This window comes from Gymnogyps californianus, chromosome 28 (genome assembly GCF_018139145.2).
Source record: "Gymnogyps californianus isolate 813 chromosome 28, ASM1813914v2, whole genome shotgun sequence".
Taxonomy (NCBI): domain Eukaryota; kingdom Metazoa; phylum Chordata; class Aves; order Accipitriformes; family Cathartidae; genus Gymnogyps; species Gymnogyps californianus.
This window is the reverse complement of record NC_059498.1, coordinates 7,695,448-7,714,724: the sequence shown is the minus strand read 5'-3', so window position 1 is coordinate 7,714,724 and position 19,277 is coordinate 7,695,448. Positions and strand designations below refer to the sequence as shown.

At 39.5% G+C, this 19,277-nt stretch overlaps 1 protein-coding gene and 1 long non-coding RNA gene across 3 annotated transcripts in view; one reads left to right on the top strand and one right to left on the bottom strand.

The window, feature by feature from the left end:
* Window positions 1-19,277, bottom strand: part of LOC127026522 (uncharacterized) — a 69,617-nt gene that overhangs the window by 29,297 nt on the left and 21,043 nt on the right. The window contains exons 2-3 of one of the 2 annotated variants that reach the window (XR_007767752.1): window positions 9,778-9,882; window positions 4,041-4,335 (exon numbers count right to left, since the gene is read on the bottom strand). This is a non-coding gene — a long non-coding RNA (uncharacterized LOC127026522). Of the gene's footprint in view, window positions 1-4,040; window positions 4,336-9,777; window positions 9,883-19,277 lie in introns of those variants that run through there. The other variant, XR_007767751.1, reaches the window with a different exon arrangement.
* MEOX1 (mesenchyme homeobox 1) lies at window positions 1,529-9,344 on the top strand. Its single transcript, XM_050911824.1, has 3 exons — window positions 1,529-1,979; window positions 8,040-8,212; window positions 9,075-9,344. The coding sequence occupies exons 1-3, from the start codon at window positions 1,529-1,531 to the stop codon at window positions 9,195-9,197; spliced, it is 747 nt and encodes a 248-aa protein (XP_050767781.1). The 3' UTR covers window positions 9,198-9,344.

The window sequence follows — 19,277 nt, the reverse complement described above, 5'->3', positions numbered from 1 at the left end:
CTACAGATAGACCTCTGCTCAGACCTCGTGGGGATTCCTGAATAGGAGCCTAAAGCTACTCCTGGCTCCAGTGAATACTAGACTAACGGACAATCCTCCCTTCCCTTCTATCCATCATCTTATTTTTTTTTTTCCTGGTTCCTTGAAATGTTACAATTCTGAATTATACAGAAGCCAAATAACAGTATCACTTAAGCCTCTGTGAGAAATGAAGGCTCCATGTCCATCTGCTAAATATCTGTGTCTATGAGAGAATACAAAACCCAGCACAAACGGCGGGAGAAGGGAAAGAGGCACACGCAACATATAGCAAGGCCTAGGGGAATAACTATTGGAAATGGTTGCAAGCAGATTATGGAAACATGGAACACACGCACACATAAATTGTCATTAAAAACATGGAGAACAACCTTGAGAGAAGTTGCAGTAACCCTAGCATAGCAGGGTTTGGGGCATTCCCAGCTGCCACACTTCTGTGAAAAAGGGATTGAGAACAGATTCCCTGTTAATGTCTTTTCAACTGTGATGGCTCTAGGGTCTAAGAATCTGCTTTCTGTTAGGAAAAACTATAAAACTTTCAACAAAAGATGAAAAACATGTCTTCCATTGGCATAAAAGCAGGAGATTTCCTTGCAGGAAGGAGTGGCATATTGAAAATTCCCTGGAAAGTAGAATACAGAAAGAATAACTGTCACTGGCAGCAAACTCCAACTCTCAGCAAATACATGTGTTACAAAGCTAACACAAAAACCAAACAAAAATCACCCAAAACCTTGCACGTGTGCACAAGCCAGGTTTAATACTTTTTTTAAACTTAGAATTGGGCCTTAAATCATATATAATCAGTGAAGTCCTTTCTTACTTTTATTTCCCACTTTAGTTCTTGAAATCTGGCGTCTGTTGAATTCTGTGTTCGGGCTTTTTCCAAATCCAAGACTTGGGGAATTTTGTTAACAGTGCAATAAAAATAACTTCATAGTGTTACAGGGAAACATTAAAGCCTTTTTTGTGTGCTGCTCTTTCTATTTAAAAAAAAAAATATAGACATTGTTTCTTTAAAAGGCTCCATCTGCAAATCCCATTAGATGTGCATATAAGGTTTCAGATGATTAATAGTTGCCTGCTTTGCTTTGGTTGGAGGGCCTGAGTGTATGTATGTTAACCCCTCCCTCCCCTCTCTCACATTTCACTTCACAAACTTGTCACTCTCTCCCCAGCACAGTATTTAAAAAGTGTTTCACTCATGTCCAGCACTTCACAAGGAAGCAAGCTTCAGGCCTTGGGAAGCAATTCAGGGCAATCACTGCATAGATCTGGTTACTGTTTTCCGGTCGGGACAATGAAGATGTTTAGAAGAGTTCCCAAAGTAACAAATCTGCAACAGCATAAAACCCACAAACAAACTGTTGTTTAGGGAGGAAATCTATTCTGTAAAATTTGGAAGATTTCCCCTCTGCTCCTTTTCTGATTTTGAAGCCTGAGCTATAACCAGTCACGAACACTGGAGCGTGGACAGGATTGGAAGCAAATGGATCCCACCAGCAGCAGCTGCATGAGCAGTCCACAACCTCCTGCCCCACTTTGGGGGTGCCTGCGGAGCACCCACGCGGATGTCACCACAGCTTCAGGGCTGAACCACTACCCACCAGCACCATTCTCCTTCCATCAAAAATCAGATTTTGCTACTTACTCTGATTTCTCAACCTCCTGCCTGGTGACTGCTCCCCATAGCTTCCCACGTGAGGAGCGGGCATTTGTGGAGCAGCACCCCTCTTTCCAACACTCTGACTGGCATTTTGCAGCAACTGAGGCCAGAAGACGACTAAATCCAGGACTGGCCTTGGGTTCTGGGGAGTCAGAAGGCAGCAGCCCAAATCTAGTGAGTGCGGCAGTGGGTATGAATGAAGATGATGAGGTACCAGTAACTACTACAAATGAGACTGAGAAAAAGTCATCCAAAAGAAAAAAGGAAAACTCAGGTAAGGTGATATGAAATCAGGGTTGTGGGATAGTACAGGCTATAGAATGAGAGCACCTGTAAGATTAGGAATTAAGAAATAAAGCTGATGAGGAAAACATTTTGTAATTCTTGACTGGGGAAACTTACACAATAACAACACTGAAACTAAATGGCTTATTCTTTGATGACCTCTGGTGTTTGTATTTCACTCCTGCAGATCTTGTTTACCGAACCAGGCATTTTACTCACCAGCACAATGCACATTTGCTGTAACTAAACAGGAGTCACATGGCATGTATACACAGAGCTGAAAGTCCTAGGATGCGGAGTTATATATTGCATACCTGCCATTTGTCCAAGCGTAAGAGAATGGCAGTCAAAGAGCAAAGATCCCTCATCTTGAGCTGCCTGTGCTAGTTGGAAATATTATACTAGGATTTTGACATCTCAGTTTATGGTAAGAAGTACAAGATGCAAAGTCTCCCTTTAGATATAAATTCTGTTTGGCCTCACTAAATATTAAATGTTTTTACCTCTAAACAGGAGGTACTAAAAGTTTGCCCATCAGTACTATGTCCAGCAATGCAGGAAATGTAGATAGTTTTCATTGTGTCATCCTAGCTAGCAAAACACATTCTTTCTACAGTGCAATATTCAATAATTTCATAGTTATATAACCTCTGATTTGCTGCTGTCTCAAATCCAGATATGTGAAATATGCATAAAATTGTTTTCTCCTAAGGAAGCTGTTAAAAATGAAGATGCTTATATGCATTCATTTGCTATAGTATTAATTTACAAGCTACAGTGTGCTTTTTCCCACAGCACTGCTATGAAGTGGGGAATATTTTCCAGTATCCCCATTTTACCAGTAGAGAACACAACGATAAAAATATTTATTTATAGGTTTTACAGGTTGGCTACAGAAGAGCCACCTCTAATCCAACTTTCATTTTTTCATTTTGCAATTTAAACAACAAGCTTGTATTCATGCTCTCTCTGTCACCTAATTAGTCCTAATCTCTGTTCTCTTCCAATAGGAATAGGCTGTCAGGGAACACATAAAATAACTAAAATTCCAAACCTCTTTATGCTCAGAATCTAGTTTACCCCCCTCAGTTATCTGTTTTTTCTTTAGAAACCCAGCTTTGTAGAATTTAAGTTCATTTCTATTGAAAAAGCATGTTTGGGGCAAAAATTTCCCAAAATCCCAAACACCAAGAAGTTTAAAAAAATTTTAAAAGTGAACAATGCTTTTATTAAAATATTTGCTAGTCATAGGTAAACAGCAGATTTCAGTATACTCGGATTAGAGGCATATCCTTATTCCTAAAGAGACTGATTCCAAATCACATCTCCCTGTTTTAAGTAGAAGACAAAAGTTCCTTCTATTCTCTATTACCAGCACCCTTGAGATTCTCTTTTCATACTTGCTGCTGTCCCATATGCTTTTCCTTACAGGGGACCTGTAAGCAATGACATCACTGAAAGGTATGGTGTTTCCTACCTTCTAGCAACTGTTGCTGTCTCTACAAGTTGTTACTCTAGCAAATGCAGAATAATGAAAACATCCCAAAGGGGATTTCATGGCTTTTCATTTCACTCCCTCTTTGCTTACCAGACAGCAGATAGAATTATTTGATATCCCTCCTGCAAGCTTTTCCTTCCGTCCCAGACAAAATAAAACAAATGAAGGGAAAGTCTATAAGCAATTTTTTTATGATTTCCTTCACCTTTACAGCAGTTCCAGAAATGCAGCTGGATGTATCACATACTGATTGTTTATTCTAAGTGGAATATTAGTCTTTTCTCTCCTCTTGAGAATTTTCCTTGACTTCTTTAGAAAAATCTAGGTACCCAGAGCCTTATCTTCAGAGACTGGGCTAGTAAAGAAAAATATATTGAAATCACTTGAAGACAAAACCTACAAAATAAACTATTTTCTTTTAGTTGGTGCCTTATCCACCACAATTTTATCTGAACTGCAATATAGATACAGCATTACCGTGATTTGTACTAGTGTGTGCAAAAACCTTTAGTTCTTGTGGAGACCCTAGTTATTACAAGATACACAGTGAAGATCTTGGAACATGGCTCTTTGCAGAGTATTCTAAGAAAAGTCTAAAATAAGCATATTTCTCAGACAAATAAGCAGAATGGGGTAAAAAATAATAAAGCTTGTCAATCTTTAAAACTTTCTTTGAAGCACAGATATATTAAAAACATTTCAAGAATGGCTTTGTTATGGCAATAACAACAGTGGCATCTACTACAAGTACTTGTGGATAAACATGCACACACCCTTCCCTTCCTCTACAGACTTTAGTGATTTAGATGCCATATTCAGTCTTGACTCCACAGGCTCACCAAATGACCTGAAGATAGAAGGTAACCTAGTGTTAGCTTTCACAGCTGCCTCTGCTGTCCATCCACAAGCCACAGCCATTAACATTTTCAAATAAAATTTCAAGAGAGTTTCTGTCTGACCTGTCCTATATTGTACTTGCGTTATTATGCACCTGAAGTTCCCAGTCCAACAATAGTAATATAATACATAATAGAATTCAGACAGCTTTATTTTATGTGAGTGAGACAATACAGAATGTTAGTGAGGTTGCAGTAGAAATGAGAATGTGATAACAGCGCATAATGACTCCCTTAACAACATTAGACATACAATGTCCTTGCCTGAAGAATTCTGGAAAACTTTGTATTGAAATGTGTAGAGCTGATCTGAATTCCCGCCTGCCAACCTTTCTCAGTCTTGCTACTAACTCTAAAGAGGATTTTCTAAGCTTGGGATTCCCATTTACAGTCATGGTGGCATAAAAAGCAGTAGGTAAGAATAGATAGCAGCAGATAACCCGAGGAGGACTGAAAAGCAAAGTACAGGCAAGTCCCCAAACAGTTTAAAGGGGTCTGAGTGCAGAATGTCATGTGTTGTAGCCCTCCATATGCACCCTCCATTGAGCATTACTCCATGAGGTGCACATTGAAGTAAATTCTGGATACTTTATCATCAGCTGCCAAATGAATCCACTATTTGTGAGGTCACTTTACTTGGCCAATGTTTCTGGTAGCTTTCAGAATTTTGTGTTCCATAACAGCAAAATCTATCAGTGTCTTACTACTTGATTTAACCACTTAGAATAAATATGCCTTCAAAGTCTTTAGTATGGGGAAAAAAGTAACATTGTGCAGATGCTTTGTATTTTTATTTTGCTTTCTTCTGCTGAGGGAAAAATTGCCGACATTGACAGTAGTTTGCAGAATAACAAACACCAGGTACATTGATATGGGCTGTGGATCACCACAAACATCTAACAAGCAGGTAGAATCCTCCACATACAGGCATTAGTGATCCCCATACTTCTGCGCCTAAGCTGCTCTCTGAGCAATACAAGTACCCTCTGTGGTGCCAAAAACCTGTATCTGCACAGTGCAGAGCCCTTATGCCTTCCTCCAAAGTATTGTTTACTGGCTATTGTTAGTAGACCAGTTCAGCCCAGTGAGGGAGAGTGAGTACTACTTCATGAGACCAGATTCTGATTCAGTTATACTGGTTGTAAACACAAAGCAAAGCCGACTTCTGTTGATCAGCTTCAAATGCTGAATTTGGCCCATTGTTTTGCAGGGATCAGGTTGCCTCTTCATACACACATGTATGCATTAGTGCCTCACACAGCTTTTGTTTTGGAAACTTTATAGCATAGGAACATGTACCGTTTGGATTCTTACGCATATTTTGCTGCAGCCCTGGGGAAAGGCAGCTGTTCAGTTCAACTACACAATGAAACTGGTTGGGATCCTGGAAGTATGCATGCTTCAGGGTAGAGACACAGATCTCCCTGTGATTCCTGAGCAGCCTTTTTTTTTTTTTTTTAAACTGGCAGTACCATAGGAAAATCTTTCCAAGGCAATTTGTTCTTTCACACAACATTTGCCATTTTCCACATTCAGTTGTCAAAACTCTGAAGCAACTAGGCCCAACTTCCACTTTTGGAATATCACAAAACCTCCAGCCACAAATAACCATATGTCTCTTTACAACACCATGTGGCACACAGCCTGGATGACAGGATCCAAGCTACACATCCTGCTCTGTTCCCAGAAATACTTAGCTATTTAAAATTACTCACATTGTTTTTTGGAGATGAAGACTGATGAAACTGCCCCTTAGAAAGGATGTCCTTTCCACAGGGCTAAGTGGTGAGGTCACATGTATATTCAGGTTGCATTAGCTATTTTTATCCCAGGTTAATTTGACAGAGGTGGCTTTAGTTCCTGCAGTGTGTTATCGGCATTGGAGAGCTGCTTCACCCCTCCACATGTTTGCTAGGGGAGCAGAGACCCAGGGGGAAGCCCTTGAGACCAAGGCTCCCAGAAGCTTGTGGCAAAGTTCCCAGCAGGGGATCCACACTTCAAATTCCGCTTCCCCACCACTCTCTCAAAAGTCACATTTGTTAGCCTTTGGGAAATATGTAATGGTGTGTTTGTTCAGTAAGAGATGAGAATGAAGGGGATTGTACAACTATGGGGAAAAGCATGGGGAGAAACTTCTGGAGTTTTGTTTTCATACTTTCCCCAACTTTATTTGGGGATTTTTGAAGTGTAAGTAGCAAGAACAATGTTGATGCAAGCAAGACTAATTTCCTTGAAATGGAGAGCAGTACAGCTGCAGCATGTAATACACTGGTCCCTGTGCACATTATCACTAACGGGAGCTATGTTTGATTTCTCTATTTTTGATGGACAGAGCTAAGATCAGATCAATGAAGACTACAGCCACACCTAACAGATTTTTACAGCTTTATTACTTTGGCAAACAGAGGGACATCTAGAAGATGATGCTGCATGTCGTGCTCATTGCTACTATTTTGTATATCATTTCTATGTAGAAATATTATGCTAGGACACACGGAACTTCATTGCACACTGGTTACACACAAAAATTAAGTAATTAATCCTCAACATAACAAAAAACCTACTAGCATCTTCAGTTCAGGGAATCTAGCCAAGCACAGGAGCAAGAGGGGAGAAAGAGTCAAGGAACTTGTGAAACTGACTCCCTGAAAGATTGGCAGTTTGGGCTTTGCTCATTGAAATAAGTGCATTTTTCCTTGCATTGCTTAGAGATTCTTCACAAGCACCAACTTTAAAAACACTGGAGAAAAGAGAAGGGGAGAGGAAAGAGTAGGGGAGAGAGAAGGAAAAAAAAAAAAGAAAAAAGATCACCACAGTCTCAGGCAAAGTCAGTTTGTGTTTGCTTTTTAGCATAATTGGTGCAGCTTCCCTTTGGCTATGGCTTGAAATTTGGCTTTGAAATATGATTTCACCATATTGCAGCCAAGTGCACAAACAGCAAAAAAGTTTTTCATGGCAGCACAGTGACAAGGATGATACTGAGGCCAGTAATGCACACAGATACCAGATCCCCTTGTAGTTTTCGTTTAGCAAGGATTAGAAGAAGCTCAAAGTCTAGAGTATCATGTGCCAATTCAAACAACACTGGTTCTCTGGTGTTGCTTGTTTTACCATATTCTTCCTCCTCCCCACCAATATTTCCAGGCCGTATGCTAGCTTAGGGTGCTTACTAAGTGACTTTACCTTACTCCCTGCACCAGAGGTCATCACAATGCACTCATAACACGTTACACATCGTATACAGAAAGTGCTAGCTTTGCTGCCTGTTGCTTGGTAGATCAGGGGAGAGTAATAATATGTATATAAGGAATGAAAATAAAGATGTGGGGAAGGAAACTATTTTGATGCAATGATAGCAAGGAATGAGAGCTTCCTTCCCATAGCTGCTCATTTCTGACCTTGCAGACCCGGGCCTGCACTTCTGCAGTTTTGAGAACACACCCCTTCCTGACTCTGAGCTGTCCCACCTTTGTCCCCTTGAACCCAAGACTGACAATACTGATAAGTCCTGCTAAGCTTGAGAGGGCATAACACAAACTTCTTAAAACTTCCACTGAGCACTTCAATTAGTAGTTTAGATCAGACCTCTGCAATACACATGTTCACACAGATCAATGTAACTGCAAATTACACAACATGTGTGCTTGCCTCTTAGAAAACCAGAACTCAAGCAACAAGGCAGAAACAAGCAGCAAATCACGGAAGGAAAGGACAGCTTTCACAAAGGAGCAGTTACGGGAGCTGGAAGCTGAATTTGCCCACCATAACTACTTGACAAGGCTCAGGAGATACGAGATAGCTGTGAACCTGGATCTCACCGAGAGACAAGTACTTCCTGAATCCCTGCCTCCCCAGCTTCTTCTTCCTCCCCCACAACTTCTCCCTAAAGCTAAAAACCAGATATCTTACTTGAGGGTGTACTTTTGCAATGGCACAGATGTATTTTAATACAAAGCCTCCACATTCTTTTAAAATACATTTGTTACAAATTTCTGTAAGTAGTTAATAAATGTTATTATGTTTATCTAAACTAAAGACACATTTGGGAATAACTGATACCAACTGATCTGTTGTTTACTGCCACTCATTGGTACATACTGATATGTCAAGGCTTACAGATGGAATATGGATATCACCTTAGACTGCAATTACCAGGATGTTATTAGAATGATATGTTTGATACATGCATTCTTCCTGGGTCAGGTAGTATTTTGAGGTGATAAGGAAAGACAAAAATGCAGAATTCTGTGGACAGAGATATTTCTGTTCTCTCATTGTGATCTCAGTCAGGGTTTCCTTATCAAAGCTTAGTGGACAATAGAGGAATTGCTCGATTAAGTGAAGCAAATTACAATTCCTGAAGCATTAGATTGGGCGGACTAGATGCTAAAAGACATTAGATACGCTGTGCCCATTGGATTGACGTGCCTAGTTGACATAAAGACAGATTCTAGGCAAAGCACTTGTACTATCTTTGCGGGTCTCAAAGAAACATCTGCCTGGAACAGTTTAGAAAGGATTGTTCCGGCCTTTGTTAGAGAGATGGATTACGTAAACTTGTGAGGTTCCTTTCACCTTTTCTTCTAGAATTCCACAAAACATCTGTCTATTGATATACACATATGTGCACAGGTCTGCTTACACAGTTCAGATAGAGGCAATAAGTCATTATTTCCTTTTTATCACCCAGGTCAAAGTATGGTTTCAAAACAGAAGGATGAAGTGGAAACGTGTTAAAGGCGGGCAACCAGTGTCCCCACATGAACACGACACAGAAGATGTGGACTCTGCTGCCTCCCCCAGCTCTGACTAGTCCTTGCAGCAATGGGAGAGGAGTATGGAGAAAGTAATTGATCAGAAAGTGGATGCAACACTGCTCCAGGTCAGCTACACCGTGAGACAATCCTGCTTGCAAAACCTGTAGCCCTGAGTCTCTAAAAGGTGTATGATGCTTTAGGTCACAGAGGCAATTAAAGAACACAGGGGGAAAAAGCCAAAGGAGGGCATGATTTTGATTTTTGTCTGAATGAATTTAACTCTCTCTGGAATTGTCTTACTACCACAGATGTGTCTTCAGAATAAAAGCTAACAAACACTGAATATAAAATAGGAGTAATGTTGTCTAGGCTCTCAAACACTCAGAAAATACAGGTTGTCAGTCAGTGAGTGATAATGCAACAGTATTCTCATCCAACCTTTCTCTGGTCACATCTATTCATTCTGCATTTGGACTTGACAAGGCACATTTTTCTTGTGCCTTACTTTAAGAGAAATAAATACTTTGATAACCACTGATTTTTCTTGCAATATGAATTGAACACCTGTATGGCTAGGCAGTAAGATTACAAAATAAAAATTTGAGACCAAAACTATATACACAGAATTCTGCTTACCAGTTTCAGAAGAGATGGCTTGCACATTGACAGTCCAATAAGACAGATGCCTTGTTGATGGTAGCAATTTGCAGAGGGAGATTTCTTCCAAGCTTACTGTAAATCCTGAAATTAAATTGCTAGATCTCAATTTCAAATATTTTCTCAAAGCAGTCACTACCAAATGTCACAGCAAAATGTACAGCAGAGATTAAGCCCTCAACACAGTAGCTATCACTATTTTGTTTTCAACATTTAAATCTATTTAACTAAAGGAAAACTACTCTTTAGTGCTGCATTTCTTTTGGATTTATGGAATCTCTCTGGAAACCAACAGTTTTCTTTGTGAATTCAGGATTGTCAGGAGAAGCAGAAAACAATGTTATCTGGAGTGATTTAACTGAGTTTACTGTCTACAAATTCTCATTTCATTTTTCATTGGAGACAAAACTTTCCTCCAAATAAACATGTACATGTGTATATTTAAATTACATATAAAAACATCTGTTAATCTAGGTATTGTGTGGATTTACACTCATTACTTATGTCTTCTAAATTAATATCTGGATTTATGAAATTTACAATTAAGTGACCAACTTAGCCCTTTTTGCAAACTTCCCATTAATAGGTTATTTTTCATGGTTTTTTTGGTTTTTTTTTTTAGTGTTTGCAACTGATCAAGTATTTCACACAAATGAATAGTATCTGTGTAAACCTATTGTATAGTATCATGTAAACCTATTGTGTCTTTGATCACCTCTGCCTTTGACAGGGTTTGAGGACACCAAGAAACTTTACCAGCAAACTTTAAAGAAGCTAAAGCTGACACAGCCAACTGCCCCTACTTCTAATATAAATAATATGGTAAAAAAGCTTTCCAATACAGAATCATAAACTGCCATGGCACCACCAGAAGTCTTAAGAACACTTCCACTTGAAATTATTCCCCCTTTCAGCTGAAACTTGTAGCATATCAAATGATGAAGTTTTAGAAAAGTATAGTGTCTGTTTCCATTTCTTTTGTCTCTTTAGTTGATGTACTAATGCCATATTTTAAACAGAATTTTACACTAGCATATCACATTATGACTATTGAGAATATTGAAACTTCAGTTTAAATATTTGAAAGGTAACCATTATTTGCAGCTATGACATACTATCTTCCTTTCACCTTACTCTGATGCATTGTTATTGGGGTTTAATTTGGACTGCAGATATGCTGGATATAAAGTTGCATATCTGGATGATATGTTTATAAAGTTATCTGTGGTTATTCCACTTGTAAAAGACCTCAAAACAGATAAATATCAACTTTTTTTTTTTGGAACAGAGATGCTGTATTCTTTTCAAAGAGCTAATTACTGGATCTACTAAGAAAAAACATCCATTACATTCCTTCTTTAATATTTCCAAACTCTATTTGACAGATGAAAAAATGAACAGTTTAGAGTATATATTTGTGCAAAAACAATTAAATATAAATAATTATTTTTTAAAAGAAATTATTTAAAAATAAAGAAACTTGGGAAGTGAAAAAGCTATACAAGGTATTTTCCACTTCAAACCAAACCCAGTAGGTGGAATGGAGAAAGGAGAATCTCTCATTAAAAAAAAAAAAAGAGTCATTAAATCTATTATGTATTTGACAAACTGAAGATTAAGAATTCTTTCAGTTTTCCATGGCGACAATGAAACATCAGGATGCCCTTACTCATGTTTATGCGCAGGGAAACAAGGGCCTTGCTTTGCAGGACATTCCTTACTAGCTTGAGGGACAAGGCACCTTCAAGCCAGCCCTCTGCAGCAGCAGCAGCAGCTTGCCACTCACCAACCAGCAGGATAACGGAGCTAGCTGTGTTACACACCATAGTACTTGCAGCATGCCTACAACTCTTACCCACTATGAACAAAACAAAACACCACCCCCACCACCCCCTGAAAAAAAAAAAGAAAACTGCATCACTGATGTTTCACAGGGCCTCTGCACAAACTATGCTGTGATCACGGCATAGATGCAAACATATGTAAAACCTGTGAGTGTATTTACAGAGGGGTATTCCCATTACTTCTCAGACGAGTTAGAGAGATATTCAGCAAGCACTGTTACCCCTGAAGAGTCCACCTATCTCTCTGCAAATAAAATGTGCACTTTGTCACCATAAGCTTAAATGAATGCTACATTTAATGCAAACTAATAATAAATAATCAGTTAAAACAATTAGGAGTATACATGTCCTCTCTCTGAGCTAGATCTACCCATGTCTCTTCAGATCTATATGGTAAGGAAACGCTACCCTCAATTTCCTCCCAGGACATTTGTGTGTGAATGGTGCCATATTTTGATGGGAGATCTTGCAGACAGGAAGTTATGACTGGATCCCAGTTACTCCAGCAGCAATAAGCTGAAGTGTACTATGACAGAGCACTATTATCTGGGTTGCAAACCTGACATTAATAATAGGTTAATAACCTCACTATTCAGGTTACTTAAAACTAGCTGGCTAAAAAAATTGTCTGTGCACAGATGAGAAGAAGCTACAGTTTACTGTAACTTTAAGAGCAGAAAATGTCTATGGCTCTGCTTAAAACTTGGTGCCTTCTGACTAAGCTTCTGACTAAACTCACTAGTTTAGCTCTTGGCAAACATTGAAGAAAGCTGTTTTTGTGAAGAACTCTGGTGCTAACTCAGGCATCCTACCCTCATCTCCAGGAACACAAAACACCGTGGGGCAGTTCTTTGTTACTCATTTCCTTGTAAGCTCTTAAGCCAATTATACACTGTACATCACCTCACTGCCTCCTCCCCATTGTGGTTAGAAAGATTGCAAGCTGCAGAAGCAGCTTATTTTGTGATGAAAACTTTTGGGCTCTTGGCTACCAACATAAACCAAAATCAGCTCCTCACCCAGAAAGAAGGCTAATAAATCTTCCCTTTCAAGGAAGCTGTCAACGGTAGTATATTGCAACCTAATTCACTTAAAAGCTAGTCTGTACCCGTAATTACAGCTCCTAAACAGTTCTAGCTCTAGCTTTTGAGAAATAAGGTACAAGTCACCTGTAAGATCATTTTATGCTTAGGCAGTTTCCGCATGAAACCATCTGCTTATTCTAAGACTTTATTGTTTTGTGAGGGAACATTTCACTCCTGACATCAAAGCATTTGACCCCTGAACCTCTGGTGCCAAGAATCTTTCAGGCAAAGTCTGTTGTCTGGGAGCAAAATCTCTGACCTGCAATTATTTTTCACGGAAATACACATCAGGCTTTATTCTCCTCACAGAAGGGAAGTAAGCTACCTGGGGATGTTTGGCAATCTTTCCCATGCCTGATTCTCAATAAATATTCTGAGCACACAATCACCCACATAACATCGGAAAGGTCTGGCAGGTCTTCCACAGGAAGCACATGCAGGCAGAGAAGCAAGACTTTCTGCCCATATAAGGCCAGTGCAAATAGCCCACAGGGAATGAGGATATCTGTATAAACACAAAAATATGTGCTGTAGCCCTTTATACCTGTGCTGCCTCTTCTAAATACAGGAAGAGAAGCACTTTCCTTAGAGTCATAGATTTTACGGACTTTTTATCTACCTAGCCAGATGCCAACATAGCATAGGCTCTAATTTGTTTTACGTAGTTTCTGTATCCCATGACTCCTCTATTGTTAGCCCTCAGTTTCTCTGCATCTTTCTACAGCATTAAGCTAGTGATTTTTCCAGTCAATGAAGCTACTTGGACAACTTAAAAATAACCCAAAGGTGACTAAGACAGCGTGTGCTCATGTGTGTGTACACTTGATGAAGTCTTAGACAGGTCCACAATCCCACTAGAAAAACTTTAGATGGTCCATAACTTTAAAGAATCACTGATTTTCAATGTCAACTACACCGTTACCACTCTCACCCCCGCACTCCCTCCAGCTAACTCAGCTTAGTAGACATCAGGAGACTTAGCAGCAATGGTATGGTTTTAGAAGACGATGCTACTATGAATTCCTGATCTAGTTTTCTAGCTGTTGTCTAAGAATACCATTGCATGGTTTTTAATTGAGGAAACTACAGATCTAGACTTCTGCGATGAGCTCTCCAACTCATACGTGAATAAGTATTTATTCATTTGGGGTATTTTAATGATGTCTTATATAATATATGATTCAAAGGACACAGACAAAGGGCCTTCCAGCAAAATACATGATTCCCTATTATTCACTCTTGACAAATTCCCTTGAGAAAGAGGATTGAATTTTGTACTTTGAGACAATAAAGTAAAAAAAAAAAAAGCACACAACTGCAGTATAGACAGATGAACCCATGGTAGTTAGTTCAATGCCCTGTTAAGGTAGAAGGGAAGCACGCCAAGCTTGCTAGTTTTGTTATTGGTGCTACATTGCAAGGACAAGACTTGAAGTCAGTCATTTTTTGGCCAGGTTACATGTTGGAGAAAGTCTCTAGCTATTGCCTGGAGTTAGATGGTACTTATTCAGGAGCTATGTTTCTGGAAGTTTGAATACCTGAATGAATATAGAAGCTTGCCAAAGATACAACAAAATATAAAAACTATTGATTTCAAATGTTCTGGTTATTTTTATTTATTTACTTTGGTCATTTTTTTAGGTCAAAATGTTTTCAGACATATTACAGTTGTCTCATAGAGACAACACTGTACACTATCCAGTCAAGTGCTTCAGTGAAATTTTACAACAATAATCACTAGTATTAATAAAATAGATATGAAGCTAGTAACAGTTAACTGTCAGTATAGCTGAATCTGTGCACAGCTATGAAATTACTATACTATGAAATTACAATCCCTTTGTAGAAGTTTTCATGCTGGCCTCATCTGTTAACCCTCCAAGTTTTTCAGAGCTGAACAGTAAAGGTTGTCTTTAAACATCTGAGACAAGCTTATATTCAGACTATCTGTTTCAAAAGAAAAGACCATTTCCTTAGAAATACAAGTATAATGAAGATTGCACAGAAACAGCTTGGAGAAAGTAACTCCTCAGAGTAGAACAACATTCTGGTAGGTTTCCTCTGCATGTATGTCTTACCAGACTGTTACTATTATCAATTAAATGCAAGAAAAAGATTTGTAGAAGAAACCTACTGCATCCTAGATCCAGAGACAAAAACTGGATTTTAAGTATGTGCCAAAGTGCTGCTGTGCTTGGCTATATACCATCCATCTCATGCCAAACCAGATGTCTGCAAGGCCTTACTGTCATGCCAGGAACTCCAGCAGTAACAAAACACCCCTCCCCTCTATTGCTTTCCTGCAGCACTGACCTCTCATGAGAGAACCCTGCTTATGTTGCAGGGTAAACCAGATTCTTCTATTTGCCCTCTGGTTTAGTACAGGAGCAAGGAGAAATCCAGCAATAATGAAGGACGGGTATTCTTCAGGAATGGGAAACAGGGTAGATGACCCATTGGAACATATATTCAATGGTTTGATGGTGCCAAATTCACAGTAATAATTTTGGGGTTTTTGCTAGAACACATACCATTACCAAAGCTCTTCCAGCCCCTGAGAGCAACCTGTCCCATGTAAAGAGATACTCAGCAATGACTACCACTAAGGGATTGTGGAAAATTACCTGGTCCATGAAACAAGTGTGGTATCACCGGAGCTTAAGGAAGTGACAGACAGCTAATTTTGGAAACATTTTTGTTCATTTCTGAACAGAACAGGGCTTTGGAGTAGCTGTGTGGCAGTTTTATGTCAGCAGGCCCATGGCTAGCCTAGGGAAGAGGTTTGTGCTTTGAAGAATTTCACCTCATAGTGCTTTGGCATTTACTGCAGAGTAAATTCTCTCCCCAATTATTTTCTGCCATTACAGGGTTTAAACAGCCTGCACATAACACTAGAAGTAGCAAAGTACCAGCTAGTGACTGACTCAATGTGCTTTGTTGGTTTTGTTCATCTTGTTTGGTTTTTTTCCAAATATTGCTAATTGTGACTGACTGATCACAAACATCTCATGCCATTTTAAACAACACTCTCCCAACAGTGAACGTATCTACTCAAATAGCCTTATAGCGGACAAGAACATGTACAGTTTCCTAGGCAAGACCCTTGGAGCTCCAAGCAGAAAAGGTGCATTGTACTTCCTATGCACTTCATTTCAGAACTAGTCTTTCCAAGATAAGATTGAAATTGCTGATATGACTAGTGTGATTGTTATAATCTGTGAACTGGCACCCTGTTGGGGAATTTCCTACCACTTTGCCATGTCAATAGAATCGTAGAATGGTTTGGGTTGGAAGGGACCTTTAAAGATCATCTCATCCAGCCCTCCTGCTATGAGCAGTGACATCTTTCACTAGATCAGGTTGCTCAAAGCCCCATCCAACCTGACGCTGAACACTTCCAGGGATGCTGCATCCACAACGTCTCTGGGCAACTTGTTCCACTGTCTCACCACCCTCATAGTGAAGAATTTCTTCCTTATATCTAATGTAAAACTACCCTCTTTTAGTTTAAAACTGTTGCCCCTTGTCCTATCACTACATGCCCTGGAAAAAGTAGCTCCTGCTGCTGCAAATCTCTATCTCTCTGTGAAGGAGCCCTTCTCTGTCAGGATTACAAGCTGGTGAAAGGCCTAAGGAACGGATACTTGCTCACAACTGAACTTTTCACCAAGGCTGGTAATAAAAGGTGTCCAATAAAAACATGACAATTCCTTTTTCATAAGGTATTACTTAAGTGGATATGACTGTATTTCATTATGGAGACAGCAAAGCGAAAAATTAGAAGCAACAGCTCTGTTTCCCTTCAAACACTTTTTAAAGCTGTGGCATATCCTCGCTAGTGTTTTGTTAAACCACCTGCTCATACTTTTTCCTGACAGTGTAAGAGGCAAAGATTGTGGAGGGAAGAGTTGTGCACCCCAAGGGTAAAACTGTTTGAATTGGCTGGCTGTAACTCAGAGAAAAGCTGTGATACCTTCTACATCTCCTCCAAGAGGCTTATTGCAAGGGTTGAGAAAACAAGGTGCTAAGAGAGAGCAAGAAAGACACATCGAGTGGCTGTCTGTTCATAGGATTTGCTCAAGAACCACCACTGCTCTTTGTCCGAAGACATTTGTGACCCTTCTGGGGCAGATAATTATTCCCTCCCCCCTGTGCACAACAAGTCTGAACCAGTTACAATTACACAACTAAACATTCTTTACCTGCTTTTCCTGAGCTGCTCTTCCTGTGACAGTTTTCTCCTATGTAGTAGGTACTGAAGTTGTGGAAGATGGACAATGCCTGTCTCTATCATGTAGGCTATCTAGTACCGGCATTTGGGGGGGGGGAGAAACTGGAGAATGTTTTTTGCAATGCATCCTTAAACCTGCACAACTGGGGGCTGAGCATGCAATCCAGAGTCCCTTTGTAGCTGCATGTGTTATAGTGGCTACAACACTAAGAAGGCCACAATTTGGCACTACAGCCTCTAAACATCTCCTGTTCTAAAGCCAGCCTCAATAACAGGGTCCCAGACAGTTTGACACTTGCATCCTGGGTCTAGTTTAAGATTTTAAGATAATAGACTACTCTGTTTTTATTGTTTTCAAGCAAAATGGAGCTATTTGGGGCTGGAGTTCAGTTTCAAGCTGTGAGGTGTCAGCTCCAGCTATGAGATTTCTCCTGCTAATCAATTGCAACTTAGAGACAAATCTAATTTAGTCTGTATGAAGTTATGAGTAGGTGATGAAAGTATATGAATTGACATGCAAATTCAGTCACACAAAACTAAATGGTCGTGAGAGGACTCTGCATTCCAGTCGGCTTAATCTAGGGAAACACCAGTCATTTCAAAGATGAACAGATAAATGTGGTGTTATATATTTGGGATTGATTGGTGGAAGGGTAAATAGGACTACCATAGTTCTACTATTAGGGCGGCGTATCTTCTAGAAAATATATGTTGGTGCAGCTCCTTATAGTAGACCAATTTAAAGAATGTGGTAGAGCTTAATACAGCCAGTATGGATGGACAGAAGAGAATACACATTACCTTTTTGAAGCTATAATATTTATATCACAATCATAAAAAACAGCCAGTCTTAGGATGAGGACAACAGGGAAGTGCAGACCTTAGCAAGTCTCAGAGAATTCTAAGCCAGTCTCAGGAATTTATGGCAAGTGTCATTTTCCAGAAGCCTGAGACAGATCTCCAACTTGAAAAAGAAGCTAACAGAGATTTGCCAACGGAAATTTTTAAAAAGTTCAAAAGGGCATCCAGAAAATGGTCAAGATTAGTGTTTTGGGTGCATCTCTCAACTTTCCTATAAGGTTGCACTTGACTGCTTGCTCTCCAGTTTGACCTACGAAGCCTCTAATAAATCCTTAGGCAGTTTGTCTTGCAGAGGAAATGAGAGAAATCGGACCATCCTCACTGAGCCAGCTGTTCACATTTGGGTGGCAGGCATGTGAACTTTAAGAGGTTCTCTCTCTTTTGACATTATAAAGATAAGCAGTATGGGTGAGCATTGCTGGGTACACAACCTGCACAACCAGCTTAAGTCATCCCCCAAATTGTGAGTTCTGAAAATCAGCAAATGAAACGTACACCTCTTCCAGCATGCTACTTTTACAGATTCCCAAGAACTCCATAGTATGCTATCAGACAGTGGATAGCATTCACAAAATAAATATGATGAAAAGAATGCCAACTATGAAGGAAACCTGTGAAAAAAACTGGATGCTTCTTTTTCTGTATTTAATAATCTGGAGCAGCAATTTATCAAAAAAGTAAAATGCAAAGATGCACAGCAAAAGCACGATAGATATCTATACATAGGTATACATATCTAAAGAGAGAGAGCGTGCACGCAAAAGACATTTGGTATGTGATGACTTATGGAATTAACATGAATCCAGTCTGACAAAAAAAATCAAAATCCATGTTTCACAAAAAAAAGTCTTCTTATTAAAAATCACTTTGAATTCTTTAGATAAAAGCAATTAAGTTGGCATTTCAACTCTTTCTTGTGACCTTTAATTTCTAGAGAAACAACATTGCAGCACCCCGTTTCAGCTCTTTGGAGCATAAAGAGATCCTTTCAAGATGGGTTACACAAATCTAGGGTAGCTACCTGTATGAACTTTCCAACAGCCTGGCCTCTCCTCATTATTCAGTGTTACTCTTTGTGCTGGCAGCCTCTGTCTGTGCTGTTTATTGCTATGGTAGGGTGGGTCTCTAGAGATGCATCGACAATGCTAGCCTAAGCTCCTATGACAGGAAATGCTCTGCATCAGGCCTGACAAGGCAACCTTATTTTACTGACTAATGAGACAGAGGAGTCCCACACAGGATATGGCTGTGTTCTGTCAAATTTTAGTTCAGTGTACATCTTGGCCAAGACATAATCTAAATCTTTAGTTGTAGAGAGTTACTGTCTCAGCTGTTGCGTATTTGGTTCTGCATATGCTTTCTCATCAAGCTGGGTGGTTAGTGTTGGATAAAACTGTGCCGGCTTCAACAAAACATACAGCTTATGGTTATGCCACAGGACCATTGATTGACACTGTA